Genomic DNA, 27,892 nt, shown 5'->3' with positions numbered 1-27,892 from the left:
CACATGTCTATATGTGTATATTCCAAGCATTCCAGATATCTTTTAGTCTGGGGCCCATGGTTGGCCTGAGAGATGCCAGGTGAATTTAGCATGGCCAAGAAGCCTTCCTAATGATGCTGGGCCAGTGTGCCCCTTGTTTGGAGTCACCTCTCCTTCTGGAAAAGTGGGGAAGAGAACACAGTAGGCTAGCAAGACCCAGATGCCCTGGGCAGGCAAGCCTGTGGTGGCCATGTGCGGGGAAGAGGTGACAGGGGAAGAACAGACCACACACACCAAAGGGGCCTCGAACACCTTTTGCAGAGCTGATGAACTTGACCTGAGCAATGGCCCTCTCTGAAGCTGAGACTGCCCTTTTGTGCCTATGGTGAGATAATCCCCAACAACCAGTGGTGACGGCAATGTGGATTCTGTACTAAGAGGATATGAATATCTATTTTATACTCCTATGCACGCACCTAACAAAATCAAATTACTACTCTATGTTATGTTAGCCTAATTAAAATCTTTACCTAGAAACTATAGGATTTTTTAGAAATAGAATGAATTAAGGTTTTACTTGAGTTCTGATTTCTGCCCACTTGTAAAATTCCCTACCCATTATCTTGGGAAGTCAAAAACTCTAAATAAACTTTGTTAAGGAGTGATTCCCATAGCTATCTATCCCCATAGTTATACTGTAGATCTTATTTGTTAAGAAAGAAATTGTTTGAATTACTGCCTACAAATGTTTGTGTATATGGAGGGGGTGTTGTTATTGTTGCTACCTACAAAGCATCTACCTGCAAATGTTTGTTCCTGCTTTTGCTGTTTCTATAAACATGTCAAATTCTTTTTTGTGAGCACAGGACTCAGAGATCATCCTCAGGAGGCCATACTGTTATCTGACCTCTAAAAACTGTAGGAAATTATGAGATGTTGCTGAACCTCTCCAAAGCATTAGCTTGTGTCCCAGCCTGCGTGTAAATAGAGTTCTGTCTCTCTGGTTGCATGGTTTTCTTTGCTGGTTGAACTTCCCATAACATAATTTGGAGGCCCCAGCAAGAGTCTGGTTACACCAGTCCTTTGCACTGAGGAAACAACAGCTCAACCAGACCAGAGTGATGGATTTCAAAGGGAAGATGCTAAGCATTACCTGACATTCCTTGGGACAGTACTCTTACTCAGTACTTGACTTCTCTAGACAGTCAACCTCCCTGACTAGAAGACTCACTGGAAGGACAACTTTGACAGGAAGAATTTGTAGGGTAAGGCAAGGCACAGAAGTCCAGAGTTCTAGTCAGGCCCACTCTTAGGGTAGAAGAGGCACCCTGATCACATCCTAAAGCTGCCGACAAAAGGTCATCAGATCAGGAGTCTCCCAAAGGGGCAAGGGAGCATGATCACCTCTGAATGAGTGTGGCTTATTGACTTGTACTTCAGGTTCAAGTTTATAGCTTCATGGATATGGATTTCATGAGGGCTTGGCTGGAATACCATGGCAAATGCATATGGTCTGAGGGTGGCCCTAGATTAAAGTCTAGTTGCACATCATGAAAAACGGGTCTGCTATATCCAAGTGTCACCAATGCTCCATAAAGGGACATGGACAGATGAGTAACTGGATGGTTTTCTCCTTGGAGGAGACTCTTCATCCGTGTCTGTCTGTCTCACATCATCAACACAGGAAAGGAACACCAAGAAATTTATAAGGCAGAATCTACAGAGACCTCTCAGCCCTCAGCCCTTGGGAAATTTTCCTTTGAGGCAATCAGCCTCCCATCTGGTCAGGTCTGGGGGTTCACTGTTAGCCTGAAGCGTGCCCTCTCTGCACTCCAGGGCTGAGCTGCTGGCCAGTAGATCTCTTTTTCTTTGACACAAAAGGACCAATTTGGGGTCTCTTTCCTTCTAGGGATCCTGGGAACCCTAGGTCTTGCCCAGAATGAGGAGGAAGCTCTGGGTCACTTGCTACCTCTTACTTCCTGCTTTCCTAGTCCTCCATTAGGTTCTCAGCCCCTGAAGTTTTTCCATGGGCCCTCCACCCTGCCTCTCTGTCTGAGAAGCCTGCCACTGCGGGAGCACCACCAGAATGGCCTGCAAGAGCCCCGAAGGGCCCAGAGGACAGAGCAGCTGCTATGGAGGCACCTGGATCCCAGTAACTTACAAGATTAAAATTAATATGATTTCTGGTGGCTTGAAACAAGTACGGTTTTTATCCCAGTGTGCCATTTCAAGTCTTGAGGTAATAAAGTTTTATCTTTGAGAAATTCTGTGTTATATATAGCAAAAAGCCTCTCTTGCCCATGGAGGGACTAAAAAGGAGAATGTTTTCCCCTTGCCTTCCAAGGTCAGGTAGGTCCCAGGAGATTATGGTGCAGCTCTTGACAAGTTCTGTAACTGTGAGGACTAATCTGTTCTTCTGGGCAGGAGGTCCCCTGCCTGGTGAACTCTAACCAGTGTCCGGTCTACAAAGAGGAGGGTCAACACGGAGGAATAATCTCCTCAATATTTCCAGGGGAAGCCATGGTCCAGCAAGGCGTTTGACATACTCTCACATAACTAGAACAGCTAGCTGGTCATAGAAACCAGAGGCTCTTCCCAAGACCAAGTGACCCCCTGAAGGCCATATTATCAACTGGCCCTGACAACAAAAATAAGTGGTTACTTTTGGGCACCTACATTGTTTTAGACCCCCAACAGGAAAGTATAACCAGAGATTGAATGCTAGATATGGTCCCTTAATTGGATATTATACTTAACCATGTAAGATTATGTAAAAACTTAGTTCTCACTAATAATTTTCTTCTTGATAAGAAAATTTCTGCCAGGCTATGGGACATCATGACCTTGGCTCAATTCAACACAGTAGTGTTGATCTGCAGCCAAGAAAGCCAGGCCCTCAGTGGGAATTTTGGTTGCCCCCCTGCTGTTAAAGTTGCAGGTGGTACTCCATGGATCTGCCATTCATGGGTTAAATGGATACTACTACCAGAGGAAAAGGAGACGTGGACTGCAAAGGCCCAACTCAGACCAGCCTCTCCGAGTCACCCTCCTAAAGCAATGAGGAACCACCTGCCATAGTCACAACTGGAAGCTGGCCAGCTTGCAAGCTCAGTTCTGCTCCTCTGACGGACCTGCAGGCTAACAGGTCTGTGCACAGCAGCAGCCTCAGGAACTTGACGTGATGGTTCGGTAATGGGGCTTGTGACATGACCTTGCTTCACTGGAAGTTATGGCGATATTATCCCCTTTGCTTTCTATAGGACTGGTCACCATGGTGGCTCCCTGAAACTGGAGCCTGGCACAGAGAATGAGTCTAGCCGTGCTTTCTACAGGATTAAGCAAGTTTGCTAAGAGGAATGACTTGCTTTCTCTAACTGTTGATGTCTTGTTATATATCCAGGTATCAGGCCTTTGAGGACTTCTCATACCCACATTGTAACTGCCAGTCTTACATCCACAGTAAAACAGATTTCTAAAACTCTTGGGCCAGTCAGAGTCCTAAACTCTGCAGGGCTTGTTCAGGTCTTATATGGCAGGGTCACAATCCCATTGACATGGTTGTTACTTGCAGACCCACTACATTAAATATTCATATGACATTATCCTTTCTGAGAATCTCTATTGCCAGAGGAAAACGTTATATTCTAGCCAACAGTCAGAAGGCATATGTTGCCCTGTTGTAGAATGCCCTCACTGCCTGACATCCAAGTGTTGCTCATATATACACAGGACATTTGTACTCCCAAGCCCTAGCAATACGATAGACAGTCATATAGGGCTTCTAGATGCCACTTTTCAGCTCCTAGGCTTGTCAAATCCTAGCCTAGTACTTTTCCTGCCTTTTCCTGCCTCTTGGGATGCCCCAGCCAATTGCCATACCAGGAGAAGCACGTGGAAGCATTGGAAGAGTTGTCCAAGTTGTCCCTTGGTTGCTGGATTTGGGAATGGCACTGGGAGTAGGGACTGGTCCTGAAGGAAGAGCATCCGCTGGGATCCCGTATAAGCAACTGGTCACAAAAGTGATGGAAGACACGGAACAGGTAGCCCCATTGCTAGGGACAATAAGAGACCAGGTAGCCTCTCTTGCAGAAGTAGTCCCCCAGATTGCTGACCACCGAGAAGGACTCTGCACTTTTAAATGAGGGATAGTGTTACTGTGCAAGCAGATCCGGAGCAAGAGGTATGGTCAAGCAACTGAGAGAAAGCAGAGCAAAAAGAAGGGGTCAATCCTGGTGGCTAAGGAAGCAATTATTTTAACTGTTACCCACAGATGTTTGCATGGTTTTTATTGCTACCTATAAAACATCTACCTGAAAACACTGGCTCCTGCTTTTGCTGTTTCTGCAAACATATCTAACTACGACAGAAATTTCTTTCGATAGACATGGGATGCAGAGACCACTCTCAGGAGGCCAACTGTTGCCTGACTTCTGGATGCTGCAAGAAACTAAGGGAGGCTGCTGGACTTCTTCAAAGCCTGAGCTTGGCTCCCAGCCTGTGTACAAATTAAATAAAGTTCTCTGGTATCTTTGGTTGCATGGTTGATTCTTTGCTGGCTGTAACTTTCATAACACTGCCTATGGAGGACCAGGGAAGCCCACAGAGGAATCCCATGAAATCCTAAGGCACTGAAGATGCAGGACCAAGCAGCTGAGCAACAGAGAGCAAGTCAGACGGTCTGTGGCTTTGGTGCGTCACTCCACATCTGTGCCGTTCATTTGAACTTGGTCAAATGGGCTGTGGGGGACTAACCTCCCAGAGGGTGATTAGTCAAAAAGCTAATAAGGGGGAAAGTCTTCTACTAGGCTGGCCCTGGGCATGGCTGGGGTCTTTTCCGCTGCTGGTCTCTTTCTCAGTGGACCTACCTGGACAAGGCACCAGCCGGAAACTTTTGGAAGGACACACAGAAAAATTATAAAAAAATCAAAACAAAAAAACAAAACAAAACAAAAGACCCATTGAAAAAAAATGCCTTCTCTGGATTGTTCCCAGTTCAGAGACTGCAGTGAGGTTGATGGGCATGAGGTGCAGGCTGTGCAAAGCACTATCTTACCACTAGAGGGGGCTTTCTCCTTATGTCTCCACTGACTGATTCACACTAAGGAGCCCGATTTCACAGGCTTCCAGACAATCCTGCACTATGCCAGCATTAACAGAACATATCTGGTAGATGGCCATTACCTATCTGTTCAGAGGTATTAGTTCCACACCAGCCCTTTCTTTAGATATTCAAGGAGCCTCCAACCCCCACTGTGCCGCACTGTGCTTGGTGATGTTTACACACTGTTGATACTTCCTTCTAGGATGAGAAGGGGCCCATGGCCCTGGTCTCCAGAGGCCCTGCCCCAAATCCACACTTTTCAAGACTAAAAATGAAAGTGATGGTAACTAATCAGACCTCTTTCCCAATCACAGCAAGCCTCGGCATCTAGGGGAGATGGCTAACAGCCTCTATTTATCTTCTGTTTTCTCAACAAAGGCAACTCTAGACTGTAAAAGGCAGTGTCCTGTCTTAGCTTCCCCAAAACAGTCCATCTATAAAGATGTTTCCTGTTTCTTCCCAACGTGTATCTGGGGCATTTTTTTTTTCAGGGATATGTTCTCTTCTCCCTAATTGTCTATTCCAGGCTCCACAGCACTTTGGGAAAAAATGAGAAATCCCTAATTCTTTTTGAAATAGGCAAATTCCACAGTCATCTGTCCAGCATGCTCTGCACCAGCCAAGGAGCCAGGCTAAGCTACCTTAGATCCCGCTATAACAGTAACACTCTATTAGAGCAAACAGCGTGCATTGACGTAATGTAAACATGATCCACACAGGCATAGGCACATGCTCACAGCACAAAAGAAGTTCAGTTTTACTCAGAGGTTGACTTAACCATAAAAGTTGAGTTTAAGCCATCTAGGAAAGCAGGAGTGATGGACACAATCTGTGAGCTCAGTCTATCTACAGCATCATCAATGCACGCACTGCATAAACAGTACGTAAGGTTTGGTGAGCTTGAGCACGTTATGCAAAGGCAGACAAGGAAGGAACAACTTATAGAAAGGAGGAACAACTCTGTAAGGGCTTTAAAATGACAGCTGCTAAACCCAGAGCATTTGAGCAAGTTTTTCCAGAGAGATAGAAGGTGATAGAATCAGTAATTGAATCTGGGCATTGCATTAGAGCGGGGGCAGAGGGTGGATCAGATAGAGGACCTTTTACATCAAGCTAAGGAACTTGAATTGTCTCCTGTCAAAGAGGCTCTTAGGGCTCCCACTGATGCAAGCAGCCTCACATCCACTCTAACGCACCCTGTTCAAAGAGTATAAACTGCCAAATCTAGAGCAAAGGTTTAGCAATAATTGTCATCTACAATGGGCAAAGACAGCACATTTAAAAATACTTATGATTTGGGAAGAAAAGAACAATCTAAAAGAAAAATAAGGAAGTGAAACAACAGGCAGTTCACACACACACACACACACACACACACACACACACACACACACACCCCGAGAGAGAAAGGGGGGGGGGAGGAGTAATGCAAATGGGCTACAAACATATGAAAAGGTTCTCAGCCAATTAAGCATTTAATGATTGAAATGACAGTGAGTATTGTCTCTCATCAGTCTGACAGAAGGAAAAGACAGCTAAGAGCAAGCGCTGGTACTGACGTGGGCTTGGGGGTGAAGGTTTATGCAACAATTTGGAAGGCAATTTGGAAATTTCTCTTAAAGTATAAAATGTGCTTGGTGTGAGGCAGCATTCAAGAGATCTAGGCAGGAATATCCTCCCTGAGTTCAAGGCCAGCTTGGACTGCAGAATGAGTTCCAAGCCAGCCCAACCTACATGAGAGACCTGTCTTAAGAAATAAAATAAATGTGCATAGATCGCTGAGTTAGGTATGACATTCGCAGTTATTTGTTTTTCAATGGATGAAACATCTCCATAAGCAGAGGAAGACATTCATTGCAACATTGTAACACCAGCAAATCAGGAAAAACCCAGGGGCATCCATAGGTAGGAGGTCAGTGGGAAATTAATATTTTTTACAACAAAAAAATTCCCACAGTATAATAGCAGCTAAGAAAATTGAACTCAGGACTGGAGAGATGGCTGGACAGCTTTCAAGCACTTACTATTCCTGCAGAGGACCAGGGTTCAGTTCCAGCACCCACAAGGCAATTCACAACCATCTGTAACTCCAGTTCCAAGGAGCCTGGTACCCTCTCTTGACTTCCATGAGCTCAAGTCATGCATGTGTTGCACAGACAAACATGTAGGCAAAACACTCATATACATAAAAAATAAATAAACCTTTAAAGGAAGGGAGAAAACAGAACCTCCTTTGTATAAACTAAAGTGGATTTAATGTTAAATAGAAAATGAGAGAGCCCCAGAATAACACATATATAACAACACACATTAAAATACAATTAACTAAGCACAATGTTGTTTGTTAAATTTTATATGAGCTCATATCTATGCATAGAAAAGTTTAGAAGGGGCTTGGAAATACACATAAAACAGTAGTGGCACCGGGGGTATCAACATCTATAACACTACAATTTCCATTAGCAGAACGTATTCCTGAACTATTTGTGTGGTTTATTTTCATTTCAATAAATGTAGAGGTGAATCTGAAACCCACTCACACGCCAGCTCCCATGCAAAGTGCTGTGGCCAACGCTGTACAGAATCCCTAACAAACAGAGCCCATCTCTGAAGAGTTCTCAGGCTGGTGTGGAGGGTGGCTCCAGCGATGTCATGGCAAACTCCCAAATGCCAGGACTTGGGAAGCTGAGGCAGGATAGTTTTGAGAGTCCCAGGATGGCAACAATAACAACAACCACCAACTTGGAGCTTACCAGAGGTCAGGTATGAGCTGCTGGGGCTGATTAGGGAAGGTCCAAGAACTGGAAGGCTAGGAGACCAGTATGCCAGGAGAAAAAGTTAGGCCCAGGTAGCAGGTGCTGTGGAGGCTCCGGTGACAAGCTGGGAACTTGCCCAAAGTTTGACAGAGTAAATAAATTTTTTGTTGTGCAAGTATGCATTGGCCAAGCAAGGGAAGAGGGAAGGGGCCCAGCTGAGCGCTGTTGAATGCCCCAGTCTTGGGGGAAGATGGAGTGTCTGGAACAGTGGTTCTCAACCTTCCTAAGGCTGCGACCCTTTAATACAGTGCCTCATATTGTGGTGACCCCCAACCATAAAGTTATTTTTGTTGCCACTTCATAACTGTAATTTTGCTACTGTTATGAATCCTAATTTAAATATCTGTGTTTTCCAATGATCTTAAGTGACCCCTGTGACAGGGTCATTTGACCTCCAAAGGGGTTGTGACTCACAAGTTGAGAACTGCTGGTTTAGGGCAAGTTTTAGAAAAGGAAAATGAACCTGAGGGACTCATCGAATTGAAACGAAAAGTAAACGTAAGAGTTAAACCAAAGCATTTTAAGGGCAGGCTTCCTATCAGAATGCACGTAAGGTATCTACAAGTCAAAGGGCCATGAATTGGCCAGGTCCTTTCTCTGGGTGCTGTAAAGAGTAGATCAGGGTTTACTTACAGTGTAGGAGACTTTGTCCTTTGCTCGACTGTGCCCACTATATTGTCCAAGTCTGGGCCCTAGGATGGGTTGGCCAAGGGCAGCCAGGCAGACACATAGTCCTCTGGCTTCCAGCCACCAGACTCACAGGTTTCCGGGAAAGGCTGACACAGGCCACTCTGTTCTTTTGAATCTGAGAATATGTGGCTGTGGGGGCCTAAATTAATTAAGTAATGCTGAAGCCCTGAGGCCCTCCAAGGCAGCACACAGGGGAGAGGGGGCTTTGTGAGGCCTAAGAACATTCTGCCCTACCCCCACCTCCAGTGCTGGAATCCAGAGGCTCATGAGTGTCATTGGAACCAAGCCTGCACTTAAGTGCTCACAGAGACAAAGAAATAATAAATCAGGAGTAAGCACCCCGCCCACACACTGCCAGCCACCACATCAACCTGCTTCTCCACAGACACTCAGGCAGTTCTCCTCTCTGGGATGAATTTCTCCAAAAAGCAACAAATAGCAAAGCTCTGGAATTGATGTGGCCCCTTTGACCACCTTGGAAATGAAGCTGGGACAGGCTAGTCCCTCTCTCCCCAGAAGCACCTACAGACCCATGACCTCAAGAAGGCACTGGTGCAGTATGACTCTATTTCCACCCTCTGCAGACTCACCCATACAAGTCTTGGCATTGATCCAGAGTGGAACAGATTTTGTTCTATCAGACTAAAGCCACAGCTGTGTCCGTTGAATAAAGTGAGAAGAGTTGTCCTCTAGAGCCCCCCAAGCTGTCTGAAGCCGTTCCAGGTAATAATGAAGCCCCCACTGAGGATCAAGCATTGATCCCTGAGACCATGTGGCCAGTCCCTCATGCTGTCTATCCTGCTGCAGTCAGATAGCACCATGACTAGAAGATGAACATGGGAGCTAGATGTGACCAGAATGGATTACTTCACTGCAGTATCCCTGACTATAGAAAGATAATATGAATGTTAGTGAGGTGACTAAATGACTTAGTTCATGCTTAGTACACTGCTTGGCACAGTGCTAGCTCCTTTTACAGGTTTAATAAATGAATTCCTTCCTTCACTCAGTCAACTTACAATGTGTGTATCCTATAGTAACAGTTTGAGAAAAGAGGGGAGGGGAGGGGAATGCTTCTATTTTTACCTCCAGGATTGAATAGGACATTTACTCTAGTCTATAAGTTATGCTCAAATACAGGAGTCTCAGGAAAGGAGTTTGCCAAACACTGGGGTGAGGAAAAAGCCTCAGGCAATAAACACAGCGGGGATGGAGCCCTCGGAGGCCGCTGCCTGACAGCAAGCGGGCCAGCACCATGGACAGCTCCGTGTTTGTTTTTTTTTTTCTTTTTTTGGCCCGGCCTGGAAAGGACGTTGTTCTCAGACTCTGACACATCCAGGAGAGAGAACTTTTTGTTGAAGAGGACCCTCCCCTACCTGTAACCAGTCCAGATGGAAAGGCTGTTGCCTTTTTACATAGAAGCAAAGAATGACATTTAAGGATCCTGAAGGAGCCAGCCCACTACCTTCCGCTTTCCCATCTTTATCTGCCTCTTGCCCTTACCCTGCCAAGGTGTGCCACATTGCAGATGGAGTGACATGGGCATAATGAAACACAAGGCGTAGAGAGGCAGCACAAAGACCATGAAGCAGGTCTCAACAGCCAGAAATCTCGGACAAGTGACCAGCTTCTTTCTCCATGCCTGGTTTCCTATGTAGGGGAGACGGTAGCATCTCCACTGTAGCAGAACTGAGGGACAATGAAGGAAGAGCATACACGTGGTCTTGACACAGAGCAAGTGAGTCTGCATTCTACCATAGAGGAATGGAGGAGCAGAGAGTCGGTGTGAGACCTGAAATGAATTGGCTTCGTTCATGGAAACAGCTATGGATTATTATGTGGGCTGGAGAGCTGGGAGACCAAGTCTGCTGCTTGCTAGCACCGGGAAGTTTCTTTTCTGGAAGATTCCACTGTCCATTGACCACTAAAAAAACCAAAATTCTTCCTCCAGTCTCGTCCTACATCCTGATTTTATTCAGACAGAGCGACAATATATGAATAAACAATCGCTACCACGTAGGTCGGGGAATATCTCTTTAAAAGCCATGAGGCTTTTGTAGAGAAGTCAGAGGAGCTCCGAGTTCTTCAACTCGAGTGTCTGGAGGGCCAGGGAGGTGACAACAGTTCATGAAGCAAGCTGAGGAAAAACTAGTCGCTGGAGAGTGTGCAATGGACGAAGGGGAGGGATAATGTTCAGTTTTCCTATACTTTCTGCAATGTCTATTTTGGTAACCTCTTAACGAACAGAGGCCAAGTGGACCAGAGAGGGGCTGTGATTTGCCCGATGCCCGTGGTTGTCCTCATCTTCAGGCTCCTTCCCTCGTTTAAAGGGCAGCTGGGCCATCACAGGGCATGTGATGGCAGCACCCTAAATGGACGAGTTTCTCTTCCTCTCATGGGTACCTGTGTGTGGGTTGAGAGGCTGAGCACAAGATTGCTGCCTCTTACCCTGACGTTCTGATCTCTGTCACCTCATCTTGTAGCCAAAGAATAGAAGCCAGCGTTCCAGTTCTTTCTGGATCCTCCACTAGCCCATACAGAGCCCAGGCTCACAATGCCTACCAGATCTGAGGGATAAGCCAGGGAGTCAGGATGCTCCTGGCATCTATCTGCTCTTCATAAGACCCTGCACCACGACATGAACAGAAGGCAGCACATGCTCTTACAATAATGGCAAATACTGATATTTCTCATTATGTGTGTACCACACTTTAAGCTGTAGGTACCCCTGTTCCGTTTTACTGATAAATAAAGGGGCAGAGGGGCAGAAGGAGGAAACGACAGCTCCCTTGGTACTTTTATCAAGTAAGTGGCAGAGCTGGGAGCCAAAGCACAGTGGAGGAAGCTGAATTCCATGCTAGCTTGGGATCTGAAGACTAGAAGCATCTGAAGGCTCCTCTGACTCCGGAAGACAGAGAAAGTGCAATCTCAACATCAGCTCCCGCCTCTCCCCCCCCCCCCCCCATCTCAGCTGACTAGTACCCCCTCTTCCGCCAGTCTATGGACTGGAACACGGGCCTCACGTGCCATCTAGGGTCAAAGTTCGTCTGAGGACACCCCGGGTCCAGCGCATAACCTGATCTGCTTAGCTTGTCGGCTGCAAACCATTGAATCTCAGCCTGTGCAGCCCTCCCGGTAGGAAGGTGAGCCTTCTCAAGCCTCTATGGACAGCAAAGCTGCGGAGGCCCTGCCACGTGAGACCCAGAAGCGTCCATGCAGGGCTTCTTAGCAGTGCCACACCACTTGTGAGCCCACTCAAGGCTTGGAGGCGGCTGGGGGGAGGGGGTTATGCAGAAAAGTGGGCGGAGGCTCGTCAGAGCCGAGGGAGGGCTTGGTCTGGAGAGAAGAGGACCTGGGAGGCGTTAGAAAGAGGAGAAAGAGAGGAGAAAGAGAGAAGAGGCGGGGAGCAGGGGAATGGGCGGGGGACCCGAGCCCGGGAAAGCGGAAAGGGAGAATCCAGGCACGGGGAGGTCAAAAAGGGTTAGGGCTGACGTCCAGGACCCTGGGTACAGGGAACGACTCCTCCCCTCAGTCCTCACACGCGCACAGTCGGGGATTCGCTGCCAAGACATTCTGCCCAAGGGCAGGTGGGTCGGAATCAGACCCTGAAGTCTATGTACCTTCCCCTCCCTTCCTGGAGGAGGGGGACGAGAGGGGCTGGGGGCGGGGTTGAGGAGGGGGGTTGCTCGCGCTGTGCCCCAGGATCCCGGCTGCGCGTTCCAGCTGTGAGAACAGATGGAGGCAGCACGGCTCACCTCGGGGGCTCTGTGCCCGCTGCGCGCCGAGGTCCAGGCTGAGGAGGAGGTCTAGAGCCCCCGGCTGTCCCGTCTCCCATCAGGCTGCGGGGAACCAGCTGCCGCACCCCTCCTGCCAAGTAGGGAAGAACGGGGCCTCACCCCTACAGGTCCCAGAATTGGGGGGGGAGCCGGTTCCTCCCACGGCGCACCCATCCCCAGGGGCTTGTCTAGGACTCTTGCTCTCCAAGACCCCTTCCCCTGGCTTCCAGCCTGGGCGCATCTGGGAAGCGGACCCCTGCCCGGACGCGCCCCGCCCCTGGCCCCCGCCCCGACGACGTCGCATTAGCATGAGCTACGCCAGTGGCCGGGGCATCACTCGGGGGCCGAGACTCACCGCGTCATAGCCCCAAGTGGAAGGAGAAAAAAAAAAAAAAAAAGGCGGCGGCGGCGGCGGAGGAAGAGGCAAGAACGGACGCGCGGGGTGGGGAGCGCGGCGGCGGGGCTGGAGAGACGGCGGGTGGTGGCAGCATGCCCCTGGGCGGGCGCACACTGCCTCTCTGCTTGGCAGGGGCTGCTCCTGCGCTCTCTGGGCACCGCGCGTCCAGTCTCCCGCCTCAGCCCCTCTGCTTGCCCGCCTCCGCGGTTGCATCTGAAACATCGGCAACTGGTCCCTGGAGCAGCTAAGAGCAGCGGCGCCGCGCGGGACAGTCCTTGCTTTTCTCTGAGCTCAGGGATATGAGCCCCACAGCCACTTGAAGCACAGGGGGCGCTACGCGGCTAGGACCGCGCCCCCCGAAGTCCCGTACCCTAGCCTCTGCACTGCGGGACGCCGGCACCCGACTCCGGCAGAGGCGTCTTCGGAAGAGCAGCGGGTGGGGGCATGGAACCCACCTCGCCAACGGGTCAGGCCCGGGCGGCGGCCACCAAGCTGTCAGAAGCGGTAGGAGCCGCGCTACAAGAGCCCCAGAGGCAGCGACGCCTGGTGCTGGTCATCGTGTGCGTTGCACTGTTACTGGACAACATGTTGTACATGGTCATCGTGCCCATTGTTCCCGACTATATCGCCCACATGCGAGGGGGCAGCGAGAGTCCTACCCTGGTCTCTGAGGTGTGGGAACCCACCCTGCCGCCGCCCACTCTGGCTAACGCCAGTGCCTACTTGGGCAACACCTCGGCGTCCCCGACGGCTGCTGGGTCTGCCCGATCAATTCTGCGGCCTCGCTACCCTACAGAAAGTGAAGATGTGAAGATAGGGGTGTTGTTTGCCTCCAAGGCCATCCTGCAGCTTCTGGTGAACCCCTTGAGCGGGCCTTTCATTGATCGCATGAGCTACGACGTGCCACTGCTTATCGGCCTGGGCGTCATGTTCGCCTCTACAGTCATGTTTGCCTTTGCAGAGGACTATGCCACGCTCTTCGCTGCGCGCAGTCTACAAGGCCTGGGCTCAGCCTTCGCGGACACGTCTGGCATTGCCATGATCGCCGACAAGTATCCGGAGGAGCCCGAGCGCAGTCGAGCCCTGGGCGTGGCGCTGGCCTTCATCAGCTTTGGAAGTCTGGTGGCGCCACCCTTTGGGGGTATCCTCTACGAGTTCGCCGGCAAACGTGTGCCCTTTCTAGTGCTCGCTGCCGTGTCGCTCTTCGACGCGCTGCTGCTGCTGGCGGTGGCTAAGCCCTTCTCGGCTGCGGCTCGGGCGCGGGCCAACCTGCCTGTGGGCACACCTATCCATCGCCTCATGCTGGACCCTTACATCGCTGTGGTAGCCGGCGCGCTCACGACCTGTAACATTCCCCTTGCGTTCCTCGAGCCCACCATAGCCACATGGATGAAGCACACAATGGCGGCATCCGAGTGGGAGATGGGCATGGCTTGGCTGCCGGCTTTTGTGCCGCACGTGTTAGGCGTCTATCTCACAGTGCGCCTAGCGGCGCGCTATCCACACCTGCAGTGGCTGTATGGCGCTCTCGGGCTGGCGGTGATTGGAGTGAGCTCGTGCATCGTGCCTGCCTGCCGCTCCTTCGCGCCGCTAGTCGTCTCGCTCTGCGGCCTCTGCTTCGGCATCGCTTTAGTGGACACGGCGCTGCTACCCACGCTCGCCTTCCTGGTGGACGTGCGCCACGTATCAGTCTATGGCAGCGTCTATGCCATAGCTGACATCTCCTATTCTGTGGCCTATGCTCTCGGGCCCATAGTGGCAGGCCATATAGTCCACTCGCTTGGCTTTGAGCAGCTCAGCCTTGGCATGGGCCTGGCCAACCTGCTCTATGCACCGGTCCTATTGCTCTTGCGTAACGTGGGCCTCCTTACACGCTCGCGTTCTGAGCGCGATGTGCTGCTTGATGAACCACCGCAGGGTCTGTACGACGCGGTGCGCCTGCGTGAGCGTTCGGTGCAGGGCGCGGATGGCGGCGAACCTTGCAGTCCGCCTGGCCCTTTTGATGGGTGCGAGGACTACAGCTACTACACTCGCAGCTAGCAGACCCGCTTCTCCTCCAGGCCACCTACTCTCCCCGTTTAGGTCAAGGTGGGCATTCTGCGAGAGCACTGGCCAAGTATGGCTTGGGGCCCACCTCCTCCAGCGAGTACCCTTATTCCCTCTCCAGTCTTGAATTCCCTTGTTGGAATCCCTTCTCCGTGACCCATCTCAATCTAACCCCCTTCCCATACACACTCTCTTATCTGTTGAGGGAATGGAGCAGGGAAGCATGAGAAGCTATTGGGCTCCTGGCAGAGGTGAAGAGGTGTGCGGGGTGATCTCCAATCAATGACCGAGCGCCCCAAAATAGTCATGCAACTGTTTGTCCTTCCTGCGGATCTTTCCAGTGCCAAACTTGATCTGCTGCACCCCGGTGCTTCCGGCCTGAATTAATAAACCATATCTGTCTGAAGAGGCCGTCTCTTTACTGATGGGTGGGTGGTGTCACACAAAACCTGAGTGGAGAGATGGCTGGTCTGGGTTTCACAGGTTCAATCCAGGCCCGAGGAGGAATGAGAGCCCATAGGCTCCTTTGCTGCCTTGAAAAAAAAAAAAAATTCAAATAGGGCTCTCCCTATGGATACCTACACACACACACACACACACACACACACACACACACACACACACCATAGTCCCCCTTTCCAAGCTCAGTGCAGCACCTGGAGGTTCCACCCGAGGGAGCCTGAGGATATGCCTGGCCTTGGAGGACAGTTGGGACCAGGAGCTCTTGATGCCTGAACTGGCTTTTCCTACACACTGGGAGCAGGAGGGAGCTGTTTTCTTCAGGGAAGGGGGAGGCAGTCCTCAGCTTTTAGAGTTCCAGCCTGGGGACAGTGTTCCTTAAGGAGCTACGCTCTTGTCTGAGGAATGGGAGACCAGTTGCCTGTGGGTCTGACTTTTCTCGGTCATGCCAGTTTGAATGGAAAAGGGAAGGAATGTGGATGTGAGAGCTGGTGCCAATCCCTAGCCCTCCCTGTTCTGATAAAAGTGGCCATTCAGGGATGTCAGGGAAGTTTCCCATCCTTCATTTCCCATGGTGGAGGCCTGGGTTATAGGCAGTACACCCATTCCTGGATCCTGCTGTCTGTCCATGGAGCCCTCAGATTTCAGAGTGGAGAGGCAGTTGGGTTAGGGTAAGCTGTATGTGTGTACTGGTGTGTGTGTGTGTGTGTGTGTCCGTCCGTGTCCGTCTGTCCTTGTCTGTGGGTCTGCTTGTGAGATATATATATATATATATATATATATATATATATATATATATGTTGTATGTATATGTATATGTATATGTATATGTATATGTATATGTATATGTATATATATAAACAAGGGGGCACTTTGCCTGGGAGAAGTGTCTCTGGGCCTATGGTTGAGTCCCTAAACAATCCCTGCCTGCCATCTGAGTGGACCAAGTCCGTGTTCCCTTGTCTCCTCCTCCCTCCCTAAAGAGCCTGAAGGAGTGCGATGGTAAAAGAAAGGAAAGGAGGTCCCAGAATGGTCAACACAGTCATTAATTATAATATTTTAAAGGGGTGCAGTAGGGTCCCAGTCTAGTCTAGCTTGTTAGGAGGGGCAAAATTTCTTTTGACCCAAACACTCTGCAGGGTTCTCCATAAGCAGCTACACAGGAGACCATGGAGATTGGGGATACAAATGGGTACTGGGGAAGCCTCGGCTGGAGCGATGGGCATTAGTAGGACAATATTCTGTGCCCCTTTCCAGGGCCTAAATGCGATGCCAGCGCACAAACTCATCTGGGAAGCTGTCCGAGACAGGTTTTGAGGACAGAAGAAGGGAATCGCAGGGCGGGGCGTGGGGTGGGGGAAGCAGAGGACCGTGAGGAGGACGAGGGAGGGAGGGACGGGGAGGGAAAAAAGAGAAGGAGAGGGAGGAGGAAGGGGAGGGAGTTGAGAGAGGTGGGACTGCTTTGATTGCTGTCAGTAGGGCGGCTGCTGGGACCCAGCTACGTCGTCGGAGGCTCTACTACAGACCTAGGCAGCGGCCCCAACCTCTGACGCTGCTGCCACCCCCCGCCCTGGGCCTTCTGGCTCACACAGCTGCCTACAGCCCTGCTTGGTGTGGAGCAGCACCGGTTCGGCGCAGAACAGCCCAGGAGAGCAGGTGAGGAGGGCTGGGCATCCGTGCGCTGGCTGCTGGCGCAAAGAGCTGAGCCGCGGAGCGCCTCAGATCCAGGCAGGCACTGTCCCTGCGGAGGAGCTGTCCACCGAGGGCCAGCTCCCAGGAGACTCTCGGAGTCCTCAGCGCCCCAGGCACCAGTGGTCGTCGGGGTACATTTAGGAGACTGCGGGATTCCGCTTCCCGGATGCCTGGGCTGGGAGGGCTTGGTAATCAGGGCTCAGAACTCCCCTGATCTTTACCCGCCCACCTATGTTATTTTTACTTCACCTGCCATCTAGCAAGCCCCAGGTCTGTGGTTTTGGTGTTCAATACCAGGGGCCGTTGTTGCTGTCATCCCTGGGCCCCAGTTTTCTCCAACCATCCTTGGGAAGGTAGGGAGTGCCACAGGGGCAGTAGTGCAGTAGGGGAAGCACAGGGAGCCTGGGCAGCCAGATCAGACTGGTGGTGGACTTTCATGGCAGAGCAGAGACCTCTCCCAGTAGCCCCCACATGCCAAGCCAGCAGAAGCAGAAATGGGATGGTACCAAACCCGGGGAAGATAGACACATACAAACTCTTTAAGCCTGGGCAAAGGAGGTAAGGAGGAAGAAGCTGGGGGCTGGGGGAGAGAAGGGGACACACATCAGCATGGCAGCTGGCAGGGGTCCATTCTCCTCTCCAAGCCGAGGCCTGGCTAGTGTTTTCCCCTTCCCACTCCTGAAATGGCACAAGAGGAAACATTGGCTGAATAATCTGTAGAGCCTTTATCAACTTGACCTTGGCTTGGTTGACCCCTCAAAGTAATCAACAGAACATGCACATCTTCATCCGCAATTTCTGGGCACTGCTGGGCTCAAGGACTATTGTATTGGGAGTGCACTGTACAAACCTCCAAAGCCTTTACGTTCTCTGTTCAGTGGGGCCAGGCATTCCCAGACTTTTCTATCATTGAGTCTGGTTCTTCCACCTTTCTGACTGGCCTCTCCCCAGGATGAGCTGAGCCTTATGCCAGCACCTGGCTGTGCTTGACTCTGAGAGAGGCTGGTTTCGGTGGTGGTGGTGGTGGTGGTGGTGGTGGTGGTGGTGGTGGTGGTGGTGGTGGTGGCGGCGGCAGCGGTGGCGGTGGTCCAACAAGCTTACCAGCAGCTTTAGTCTCTTGGAGGGAAATAAAGAGTAGGTTGGTAGAAATCTTGACTGTGCATCTGTGCAGGTTTTGGTTTAGTGGGATGGAGGATTACCCCACAGCTCTAAAAAACTGGCCCATGTCATTCTTAGCCTAGTTTATTTCTATCGCACCTTCCAAATGAATACACCTTTCCCAGGTCAGAGACCCTAGAGGTCTTGACTACCTATTTTTCAGTATCGTGTCCTTCCATATTCCCGTTGTACCAGGGACTACCCAAGTCACCACTCTGCTAGCAGACCCCAGAGTCCTCAAGCAGCCCAGAATGTCACACAGAATACAGGGCCTCAGAAGACTGAAGGGCACTCAAGCACACACACACACACTCAAACACACACAGGCAAGGGGGGAGCTTTCTGAACTCATATCCCCTCTACTCCATACCTGATCCAGGCCAGGCATCCTAGAGGAAAATCTGAACACAGTTGGTATGGTTTTTCCCTTGAGGAGCTACAGTTTGAGGTAAAAATTGAGACCAGCACAGTGTGTATCCAGTGAGTTCCAGGCAAACCAAAGCTAGTGCTCTGACCCTGTAGGTTGGGAGTGGGCAAGCCCAGCCCAGATCCTCCCCATGTCACTTGGGGGTGGTCATCTAGCCTTGAGTCACAGCAGCTTCACAGAAGCAGGTTCCAGCTAGTGGCTCTAGGCAGGACTTATCCCCCCCCCCCCCCGCCCCCGCCTCTGGATTCAGAGAAGTCACTGTGGTGAGGGGCACAAAACAGGTCTGAGATGGCAGTCAGCATAGCACTGTGCTCCCTACACACTAGAGTCGGGCTCTGGCCTCTTTCTAGTATGGAGGTAAGGCTATGGGAGGTGAGGGATTCATTCTGGCCTAAGTGGCTTCCTATGATACCACTTCTTTTGTTCCAAGGTCCATAGCTCTGCTACTCTGGAGCAAGAATCACCAAGATGCCCATCCTGGAAAAGGTCCCCCAAAAGATGGCTGCCAAAACTTCTAGCAGTGAGGAGGAGCTGGTAAGTAACTTTCTGATCCATGTGTCTTATCCCCGATCTCTCGTCTCACACACTCTTATTCCCAGAACAGTCTTGAGTGGCACTGGCCCCTCGATTGTCCCCCAGCTCTGTGTTCTCCTAGGCAGAAGGCCAGACTGAAGCCCTGTCCTGTTCTTCAGAAGAGACTGACTGGGCCTGAAGAGTTTTAAGGCAAAAGCCCCAGCTCTGGTTCTAGACTGTTTCCGACAGGCTAGACTGAGTCATCTGTCCTCAATATATCAATTAAGCTGGCAATATGGTAAAAAGGTAGAGGAAAGAGACTTAATCAATTGACACATTGGGAAGATGAACAGCTAACGAGGTCCAGGGATTCTAAATCTATCTTCAAGGCCTGGCCATAAACTGGAGTTTTTAGAGGAAGAGTTGGTATAGGAGCAGAAACATGGACAATTAAACAGTCATGATCCAGACTTAAGATGGGGTCTGGCTGGCCATTATCTCAGCTATGATTCTGCAAGGTGGCCAGAAGAAGTTATTTCTATGACCATTCAGGGGAAGCAGTTTGGTTTCCCATGTTTTCCTGGTCCAGAAGGAAGCTTCTTTATTATGAATAATTACCCTGATTTGAAGGATTGTCTGTTCTGTAAGGCTTTAGATGGTGCTGTTTGTGGAAGGGCAAGGTAACTGGTTTTTAGAACAACGGCTGTAGAGGTTTGGATACCTTTGGAGGGTCTGAAGCATTGGAAAATCTGTGAGAGATGGTTAAGTTTCTCTTTGTTTTGTTCTGTTTATTTTGAGATAGGATTTCTCTGGGTAGCTTTGGCTGTCCTGGAACTTGCTCTGTAGCCCAGGCTGGCCTTGCACTCAGAGATCCACCTGCCTCTGCCTCCCGAGTGCTGAGATTAAAGGTGTGCACCTCCACCACCTGGCTACATTAAATTCCTCTTATCTCTGTCCTTTCAGCCATGTAGAGGCGTGAGTTAGGTCAGGCATTGCTGCTGTGGTCTCTGTTGTTTTTTGTTTTTAAAGACAGATATTCCTTGAGTGGTTATCACGCCAACGTGCAGAATCAGGCAGGAGCCTGACCCAAAGTGGAGCAAAACGAAAGCAGAGGGGCCAGGCTTTCATCTCATTTTTCATTCCTTGTGGGCCACGTGAGGAGTCAAGGCTTTGGAGGCAAAAGCGGCTTTTACATGCCAGCCATAGCTTCAGGCTGCTGGGGAACGCAGATGACCACACCTCTTAATCTCAAGTCCAAGGGGAGCCCCTGGCACCAGTCAGGCACCATCTCCCTCACCTTTTCCCAGCCTCACTGTACCCCAAGTTTTACTTCAAATGGCTTTGAGTCCAATGTGCTTGCCTAGGCAATGCTGAATCCCCTTCCCAAGCCCTGGCACATCCCAGCTCCAATTGCTGCCACTGGTTCATCCCAGGAGCATTAAGCATCATCTTTTCCACTGCTTTGAAACAACACTGCCTTCCCTGGGCAGCCTCCCTGAGAAGGCACCCTCCCTCCTGCTACATCTAACCTTGCAGAGATAGAGCAGCGCATCCCAAGTTCCTGCATGTGCTGGTCCCTCTACCACACAGCCTTCTCGCCCCTCTGCCTGGTCCTATCAGAACTTTCTGTCTTCTGTCCTTGAATTTGCTCCTTACATTACCCAAACTTCTATAGCTGACCCATGCTTCTGCTGCTACAGCCCATGGCATGTACCTCTTCTTCCCCTGCATTGGGATGTAGCTTCCTGGAGGGTAGGCTCTGTTTCTCCACTATCTCTAAGACCAGTGCAGAGCCCGGTTCATAGGAGCCACCCAGGAAATATGCAGACTCCAGGATTCTGAGTCTTCACCTGGCCTGAGGTCAGCAACAGTCTGGGGAGGAACCATGCATGGAGCTGAAATGCCTAAACTCAGATTTGTTCATCTTACCCATCACTGTTTCCTTTCCACCGAGGCTGGACCACAGCACAGTGTGGTCAAAGCTACCACCACTCTTGGCCAGGCCACCACCTGCTCTCTGCTTTCTGGAGATATTTGCCTGCCCCATCCACACAGATCCCCATAAACATAAGAGGAGGAACAAGAGTGGCCGAGGGAAGGTCAACCTGGCTTGCTTGCAGCAGGCTAAACAACCTGGGGCACTGGCCAGACCCACTCTTGTATTTGTCTCGCTCCCTGGGACAGCGGCACCAGAAGCTGGTGCTGACACTCCACCTCCAGCCAGAGTAGTGAGCTGCAGAGACAGGATCAGACAGGTGGGCCGTATTCATCCATCAGTGTTCTTCTGCCAACACCCAGAGCTGCCTCAGGAGAAGACAGGGGCTTTCAGCGGCCCACCAGAGTAGGTGAGCCCTTGACTACCCTATAGAAACTTGACTCACCACCTCACAGACAAGAAACCTGAGGAAGGCACCCTGCTGTGTGCCAACAGTTTAAGCAACAGCGGGCGTTGAAGATCGGAGCTTCTCTGTTATCAAGGGTTGGGAGCGGGAAACAGGAAGGAAGAGCAGAAAGGTGGTGAGAGAGGAAAACCCCAGGGAAAGGGGAAGAGGTGAACTGGGGGTGTAGCTCGACAGCACTGCTTGCCTAACACTAACATGTGCAAGGCCCTGAGAGAGGGGAGGGGAGGGATGAGGAGGGGGGAAGGCAGGGGAGGGGGAGGAGTCGGGAGCAAGGGGAGGAGGGAGAGGAGGGGAGAAAATACATTGACTAAAATTTACTATGTGACCTAGGATTAGTCTCTGCACACTGTGGGTTCGTTTCCTCATGTGTACTGACACCCCCCCCCACCCCCCCACCCCCCCCAACCCCCCACCCCGGCTATGTGACACATGAAGACACAGCACACAGACCCCTAGCCCACCATGGCTGATTAACTGGAACAGGCACTGCTGTGTGGGAGGAGTCCAGTGGGGGATCCTTTCTGACCCTCACCTGGAGCCCAGAGACCACAGGCTTCTTCTCACGACTCCTTTTGGATGGATAAGGCCAGTTAACCAAACCTGACATACGTTTATGGGAGCCAATTATTTTTCTCTTTCGTTTCCTTGGGGTCCATGAGGTAGGAAGATTTGTTGTTTGTGTCCTGTGGGTGATATGACCCGAGGCTTGGAGAGATCTGGGAGGGAAAGACCACCACTGTTCCTTATGCGACTCCAGCTCCCACATGGAACCAGTCCTCTTCCTGGGTTTCATAACTGGAGGCATGAAGCACAGGGCAGAGATAGCCCCTAGCCCCAGGAAGCCATGTCTCCACCAAAAGCTGTCTTAATCCATGGGGCTCTCTCTGTAAGAGAGCACACAGACCCTGGAGCACCAGCTGGGAAGAGTTCCTACAAGAAGAGTGACCAGCAGTTAGCAATCTCACCAATGATCTTTCATCCCAGACCCATCCTTTATGGGCTGTAAGCACGCTCACATCTGTCATCCCTTCTGTCTTGTGAGAGGATCATTTTTCATATGAAGAGCTGGGCCCTTGCAGAGAGAGAGACTTTCCCAAGGACATACAACTGACCAGCAGCAAGGTCAGGGTGTGAACTCAGGCCTGTCATCTGCGTTCTGTGCCTTCCTGAGACCCAGAAGCAGTACAAGGGCAGGGACAGAAAACAGGAGGACCTTTGATTTACAGGTCTGCTGAACTAAGCCCAGTAAACAGGTTCCAGAATGGGGAATGTGGATGGGATAGAATGGGACATGTCCTGGCCTCAACTCAAGGATAGGTATGGACAATGTTAGGGGAATGCCATGAACTCTCTTTTCCAGGACCTACCCAAATTGCCAGTGCCCCCACTGCAGCAGACATTGGCCACTTACCTGCAGTGCATGCAGCACCTGGTACCTGAGGAGCAGTTCAGGAAAAGTCAGGCCATTGTGAAGCAGTTTGGGGCCCCTGGGGGCCTGGGTGAGACCCTGCAGAAAAAGCTCTTGGAGAGGCAGGAGAAGACCGTCAACTGGGTAAGGGTTGCTGGACGGAAGCTGACAAGAGATCCCTGGGGGGGGGGGCGGAGGAAGAGGAGAGGGTGTGGGTGAGGCTGATAGGTCGGTGGGATTGGGGGGAGATTGGGATTGGAAAATAGAAGGGAACAGACCGTTAGCATAGCTTGGGTAGCATAGCAAAGGGGAGAGGCAGGCAGGATGGAAGATAACGGGGAAAGAGAAGGATGTAGAATGTGAAAGGTGAAGACAGAGAGATGGGAGACTGGGAGAGATGGGGCCCAGAGATAGGGACAGGGACATGGAAAGACGGGATAGAGATGAGCTGAAAAGGCAGAGTGGGTTGACAGGTAGGACTGAGTCATTGAAGATGGGAACAGAGGAAGGAATAAAGGAAACAATGTGGGGTGGAGATGAAGGGCAGGCTTGGAAGACTGGGAAGATGCAGGTTCAGCACATAGCTGGAGCTTAGTGCATTTGTGGAATGAAGGAAGGACCCACGGAGCAGGGGAGGTGCTGACCCAGGGTAGTCACAGTGGGACTGATGACTTCGGCTAGCTCGGTTTCTGTTTAAGAGGGGTGTCTAGGGAGCCGGATGTAATGTGCTCCTCCCCTGTGCTCCCTGGCAGGTATCTGAATACTGGCTGAATGACATGTATCTCAATAACCGCTTGGCTTTGCCAGTCAACTCTAGCCCAGCTGTAATCTTTGCTCGGCAGCACTTCCAAGACACCAATGACCAGCTAAGGTAAGGCCATGGTGCCACTGGGTGTGCAGCAGAGGAACCCACCCAGGATGTGGGGCCTGACCTCATGCCAGGAAGGAGAGGCCAGAGCTTGTGCATTGGCTGAGCTTTTGGGGACTCAGGACATTAACTCCCAGCACCATCAGGCCAGGAGGGAGGTTAGGCATGGTAGTACGCAGTAATGAACACATAGTCTTGTCCCAAACACATTCTTTTTTTTTTTTTTTTTTTTTTTTTTGACGGCACTAATGGGGGCCATGGACCCCAGGGACCCACACAGTAGTTTTGACCCGGCTGGATCTGTGAGCTGTCATTTAAAAGTAGCCCCAGCTGGGACATGCTGCTCCAGGTGCCTGAGAGTGTCTCTGTGCCCCCGGGAGCCCTGCTCCAAACAGACTCCTGGAGGAGGGGCGTCCCTCCCTGCCAGCACAGCTGCCATCTGCTGCAATTTCAGAGCTCAGTGAGCCGCTGGAAGGGCCTCGAGGTGCATTGAGAATGGTGGCAGTGGTGGGTAGGGGCAGGGAAGAAGGGCCTCCCTTTTGGAGTCTGTCAGAATTTCATCCTCTTAATATCTCAACAGGGTGAACATAGGCACAGCCCAGGCCTGGCTCCCACTTGCCCCCCTCTCCCCTAGAAGGAAGAATGAGGATGGATGGGTTCTGAAGACAGTTCTCCAAATTGCATCTGAGGGGCACTCCCCCCTAGGCAATTAAGTCAGGCCTCATCATCCATGGACAGTTAAGATAGCACTGTCCCCTGGCACTGGTCCCTGAGGCTTTCCTCCCAGGACTCACTTTCCTTTTCATTAGCCACTAAAAGGATCCACATTGCAGGCTTCACAGGAGACTGCATTTCCCAGAAGATCCAGCCAAGGGACTGGCCTTGCCCAGGGGCACCCCACCCCTCACCTTCCCTCCCCTGCCACTCACTTTACCAGTCCTTCAGACACCTCTTCCTCCTCAAGGTGATTCTGGCCTCCTCTCCCCACCCGCAGAGCTAAGCCATTCTCGGTCCTCACCAAAGGGCCATTTGTAATCCAAGGCTGTGGTGGAATGACAGCATGGGGGAGGGGCAGCACGACCCACATCCCTTGAGTGCACATGGGGCCTGGCACACGGCAGGCAGGCGATAGATGGGTGCGTCTGAAGCGGGCGGGGGGGGGGGGGGAGGCAGGGAGCGCAGGCTGGTGGAGAAAGGAAGGGAGGAGGAAGTTGGGGAGGAAAAAGGAAAAGTGAGAGAGTTGGGGGGAGGGAGAGCTGGCTCACAAGACTCCTCCTTTCTCTCCACGTCCCTGCAGGTTTGCAGCCAGCCTCATCTCTGGCGTGCTCAGCTACAAGGCTCAGCTGGACAGGTAGGCCTGACGCCCAGCCTGGGCGGGGTAGGGCCCTGCTTGGCAGTCTCCTCCCACATCTGCCTCCCTGCTGAGGTGTTATTACCGGGTGCTGGGGAGAGCAGGGAGCTGGTCTTTTATCCAGCTGTGTGGTGTCCCTTGCCCACTGCCCAGCATCAGGATGGCCTTCAGGCCGGCTCTTCTGGCCATTCAGCATCCCTTTTCCTTGAATGAGCACTTTCTCTGACCTTTGAAAGTGCGCCTCCCTCCCAGCCTCCTCTTTCCTCCTGTGGTATGAACTAGACAGTTTGGGTCTGGAGATCCCGGGAAGGGTGGAGAAGGAAGAAGCGGTGTTAGGGAGGTGGTGTTGAACCTTGGAAACGGTGCCGGCAGGATGACAGACTCCCCATTTGGAGACTTCGTGTCCACAGGCCCACCCTAGCTGAGCGAACATGGGCTATTCCTACAGGGGCTGGGGGCTGCTCCTGCAGTGAGTTCTCCCTTCTAGGAGGAAGGTCCGCCTCCTAGCCAACCCCAGGGCACTGGGGACTCTGGGGAGAGCGAAGAGCCACAGGTACTGGAAAGGAGGGGTCAATGTCCTAGGCAGAGATAGGGAAGTGAAGCTCTGAGAAGTTTAGTAACTTATCCATGGCCACACGGCCGAGATGTGGAAGGGCAAGGAGGGCACAGGGTAGCCGTCCCTCTCTGGTCTATGTGGATCCAAGCCAGTGTGTACCCAACCTTGGGACAGAAGCTAAGACATACATTCTCTCTGGGGAAGAGGGGAGAGAGGCGAGGCTCTGGCTCTGGGGTCAGCATGCTTGAGTCTGAATTGTTTAAGACGGTGGTGGGAGTGTTGGTTGGGGCCAGTCTGATAGCTCTCTTTCCACACTGGGCTGCCAGGCTGTGGGCTGCCCTTTCCTACCAGGTTTCCAGGGCTCCTTCTGGAACTCACTCCTCCGTTCACATAGCATCTCTGTCTTCAGAGAGCTTGTGCCTTTCAGCACCCTTGCTGCAGAGTAGAGGAGGGATGATTCTTACCCCACTCCTCCCCACAGCAGAGTGCAGGGAGCATGGAGCCAGGCATTACTAGCAGGCTTGACCCCCAATTCTCACATGAGTATGCAGATACATGTGTATGTGTGAGCACATCACACACACACACACACACACACACACACACACACACACACACACACCTATTTCCATGCAAGCCCACACAAAGTTTCCTGTGTCCTGTACTTGCAAATATCACAAGGCTGCAACATTTGAAAGAGTGTCTGGCTAGGACACTCCAGTAATCATTCACTTTCCAGTGTGTTGATGTGGGAAGAGGACAAGAAATTAGGCCTCTTACCTGCTCCCAAAAGGTTCACAAGTAGATACAAAATAAAACCCCATTCCTTCCCCGAACCCCAGGCGTCCCCACTGGGGCATCTCCTGGTCACTACAAAGGGGTCCAGCTTTGTATGTTTCTTCCATATGTACTCATCCCTCAGCCATCCTGCCTTCTCAGTACAGGCAGTAGTACACGTGGATTGGCAGACCCACAAGTCTCTTGCGGTCACTCTTTCTCCCTCCATGACATCCATGGTGCTTAGAAGTGGCTACCACCTACCCCAGCTGCTTCCCAAACATCTTCCTTCCTAGCTGGCCCACATTCTTTTCACACCTTGCCTACAGCCTTCTTCCTGGTGCTTTCTGGGACAGACTTTGATCCTCTCCCTACAGAAGCTAGGCCATTAAAAAACAAAACAGGATAGGACATGCTGGGAATATAGCTCAGTTGTAGAGCACTTGCCTTACATGGGTAAGGCCCTGGGTTCAGTCCTTAGTACTAACAAAAACCAAACCAAACCACACACACACACACACACACACACACACACAAGCCAGAGCTGGGAGTGCTGTGTTTCTGTGAAGGTATGTATGCTTAGCATGGGCGAGGCCCTAAGTTCAACCCTTAGCTCCAAAAGGAAAAAGCCAGTGTAATTCAAATCATGCTCCTGCATGTCAAAGCTCCAGGGGCTTTTTAATGCACTGAGCATAGGCTGCCAACTTCTGCCCTGCCACCACAGCCCAGAGGCTTGTCCCTGCCCGGGTTTGTAGCCTTTTCTTTGTATTTCACTCAGTTGTGACCCTGCTGGCTTACTTCCTGCCTTCCACTAGTGCACGGGTAAGTCTCAAACTATCTCAAATTTTGTGAAATACAACAAAAAAGTAGTCACTAGACCAAGTTTATGAAATACAGGATAGCATGTTTTAGTATGGAATTCAATTAGCATAAGATCCCCGCCCCCCACCATTGCTACAGGTGCTTTGGGACTCTGTTGCTCATCTCACCACAGGTCAGTCATGAAATTGCCATGCAATAGTCTCACTTTGCGTGGCAGCACTGTGGGTACTCCACCTAGCCCGCCCCCCCCCACCTGGAAGCTTTCTACCCTTTGGGCTCAGCTCAGTCAAGCAGGTCTTCCTTCCCCTTAGTCCTGGACTCCTGCCCCTGCCAGCCACTCAGTATGCCTGAAATTCTCCTGATTGCTCATTTGCGACATGCACCCTAGCAACACATCCCAGGATCCATACCCTGAAAAGAAAACTGCCTGCCTGAACACATTTGAACAGCATGTATAAAGGAGAGAGAAACAGACAGACAGACACAGAGACAGAGATGAGTGGAGGGGGATCTCAGGAAAGCAGGGGGAAGCTATAAACTCTTAAAGCACACACCCCCCCCAAATATACTTCTTCCACCAAGTCTGTACCTCCTAAGGGTTCTATAATCTCCCCCAAACAGTGACATCAACTGGAGGTCAAATGTTCAAATACA

At 51.2% G+C, this 27,892-nt stretch overlaps 2 protein-coding genes across 2 annotated transcripts in view; both read left to right on the top strand.

Moving 5' to 3' along the window:
* Window positions 1-12,778: 12,778 nt before the first annotated feature.
* On the top strand, window positions 12,779-15,208 carry Slc18a3 (solute carrier family 18 member A3). The gene has a single exon (XM_036199827.1). It carries the CDS (start codon window positions 13,204-13,206, stop codon window positions 14,797-14,799), a length of 1,596 nt encoding a protein of 531 aa, XP_036055720.1. The 5' UTR covers window positions 12,779-13,203; the 3' UTR covers window positions 14,800-15,208.
* A 3,795-nt stretch (window positions 15,209-19,003) lies between these two features.
* The window catches only part of Chat (choline O-acetyltransferase), a 53,141-nt gene continuing 44,252 nt past the window's right edge, over window positions 19,004-27,892 (top strand). Inside the window, exons 1-4 of the mRNA XM_036199443.1 lie at window positions 19,004-19,075; window positions 22,817-23,008; window positions 23,617-23,735; window positions 25,030-25,083. Coding sequence (XP_036055336.1) covers window positions 19,010-19,075; window positions 22,817-23,008; window positions 23,617-23,735; window positions 25,030-25,083 — 431 coding nt within the window. The 5' untranslated portion in view covers window positions 19,004-19,009. The remainder of the gene's footprint in view (window positions 19,076-22,816; window positions 23,009-23,616; window positions 23,736-25,029; window positions 25,084-27,892) is intronic.

The sequence above is a fragment of the Onychomys torridus genome, chromosome 9 (genome assembly GCF_903995425.1).
Source record: "Onychomys torridus chromosome 9, mOncTor1.1, whole genome shotgun sequence".
Taxonomy (NCBI): Eukaryota; Metazoa; Chordata; class Mammalia; order Rodentia; family Cricetidae; genus Onychomys; species Onychomys torridus.
Note: the sequence above shows the minus strand (reverse complement) of the source record. Positions and strands in the feature narration are given on the sequence as shown.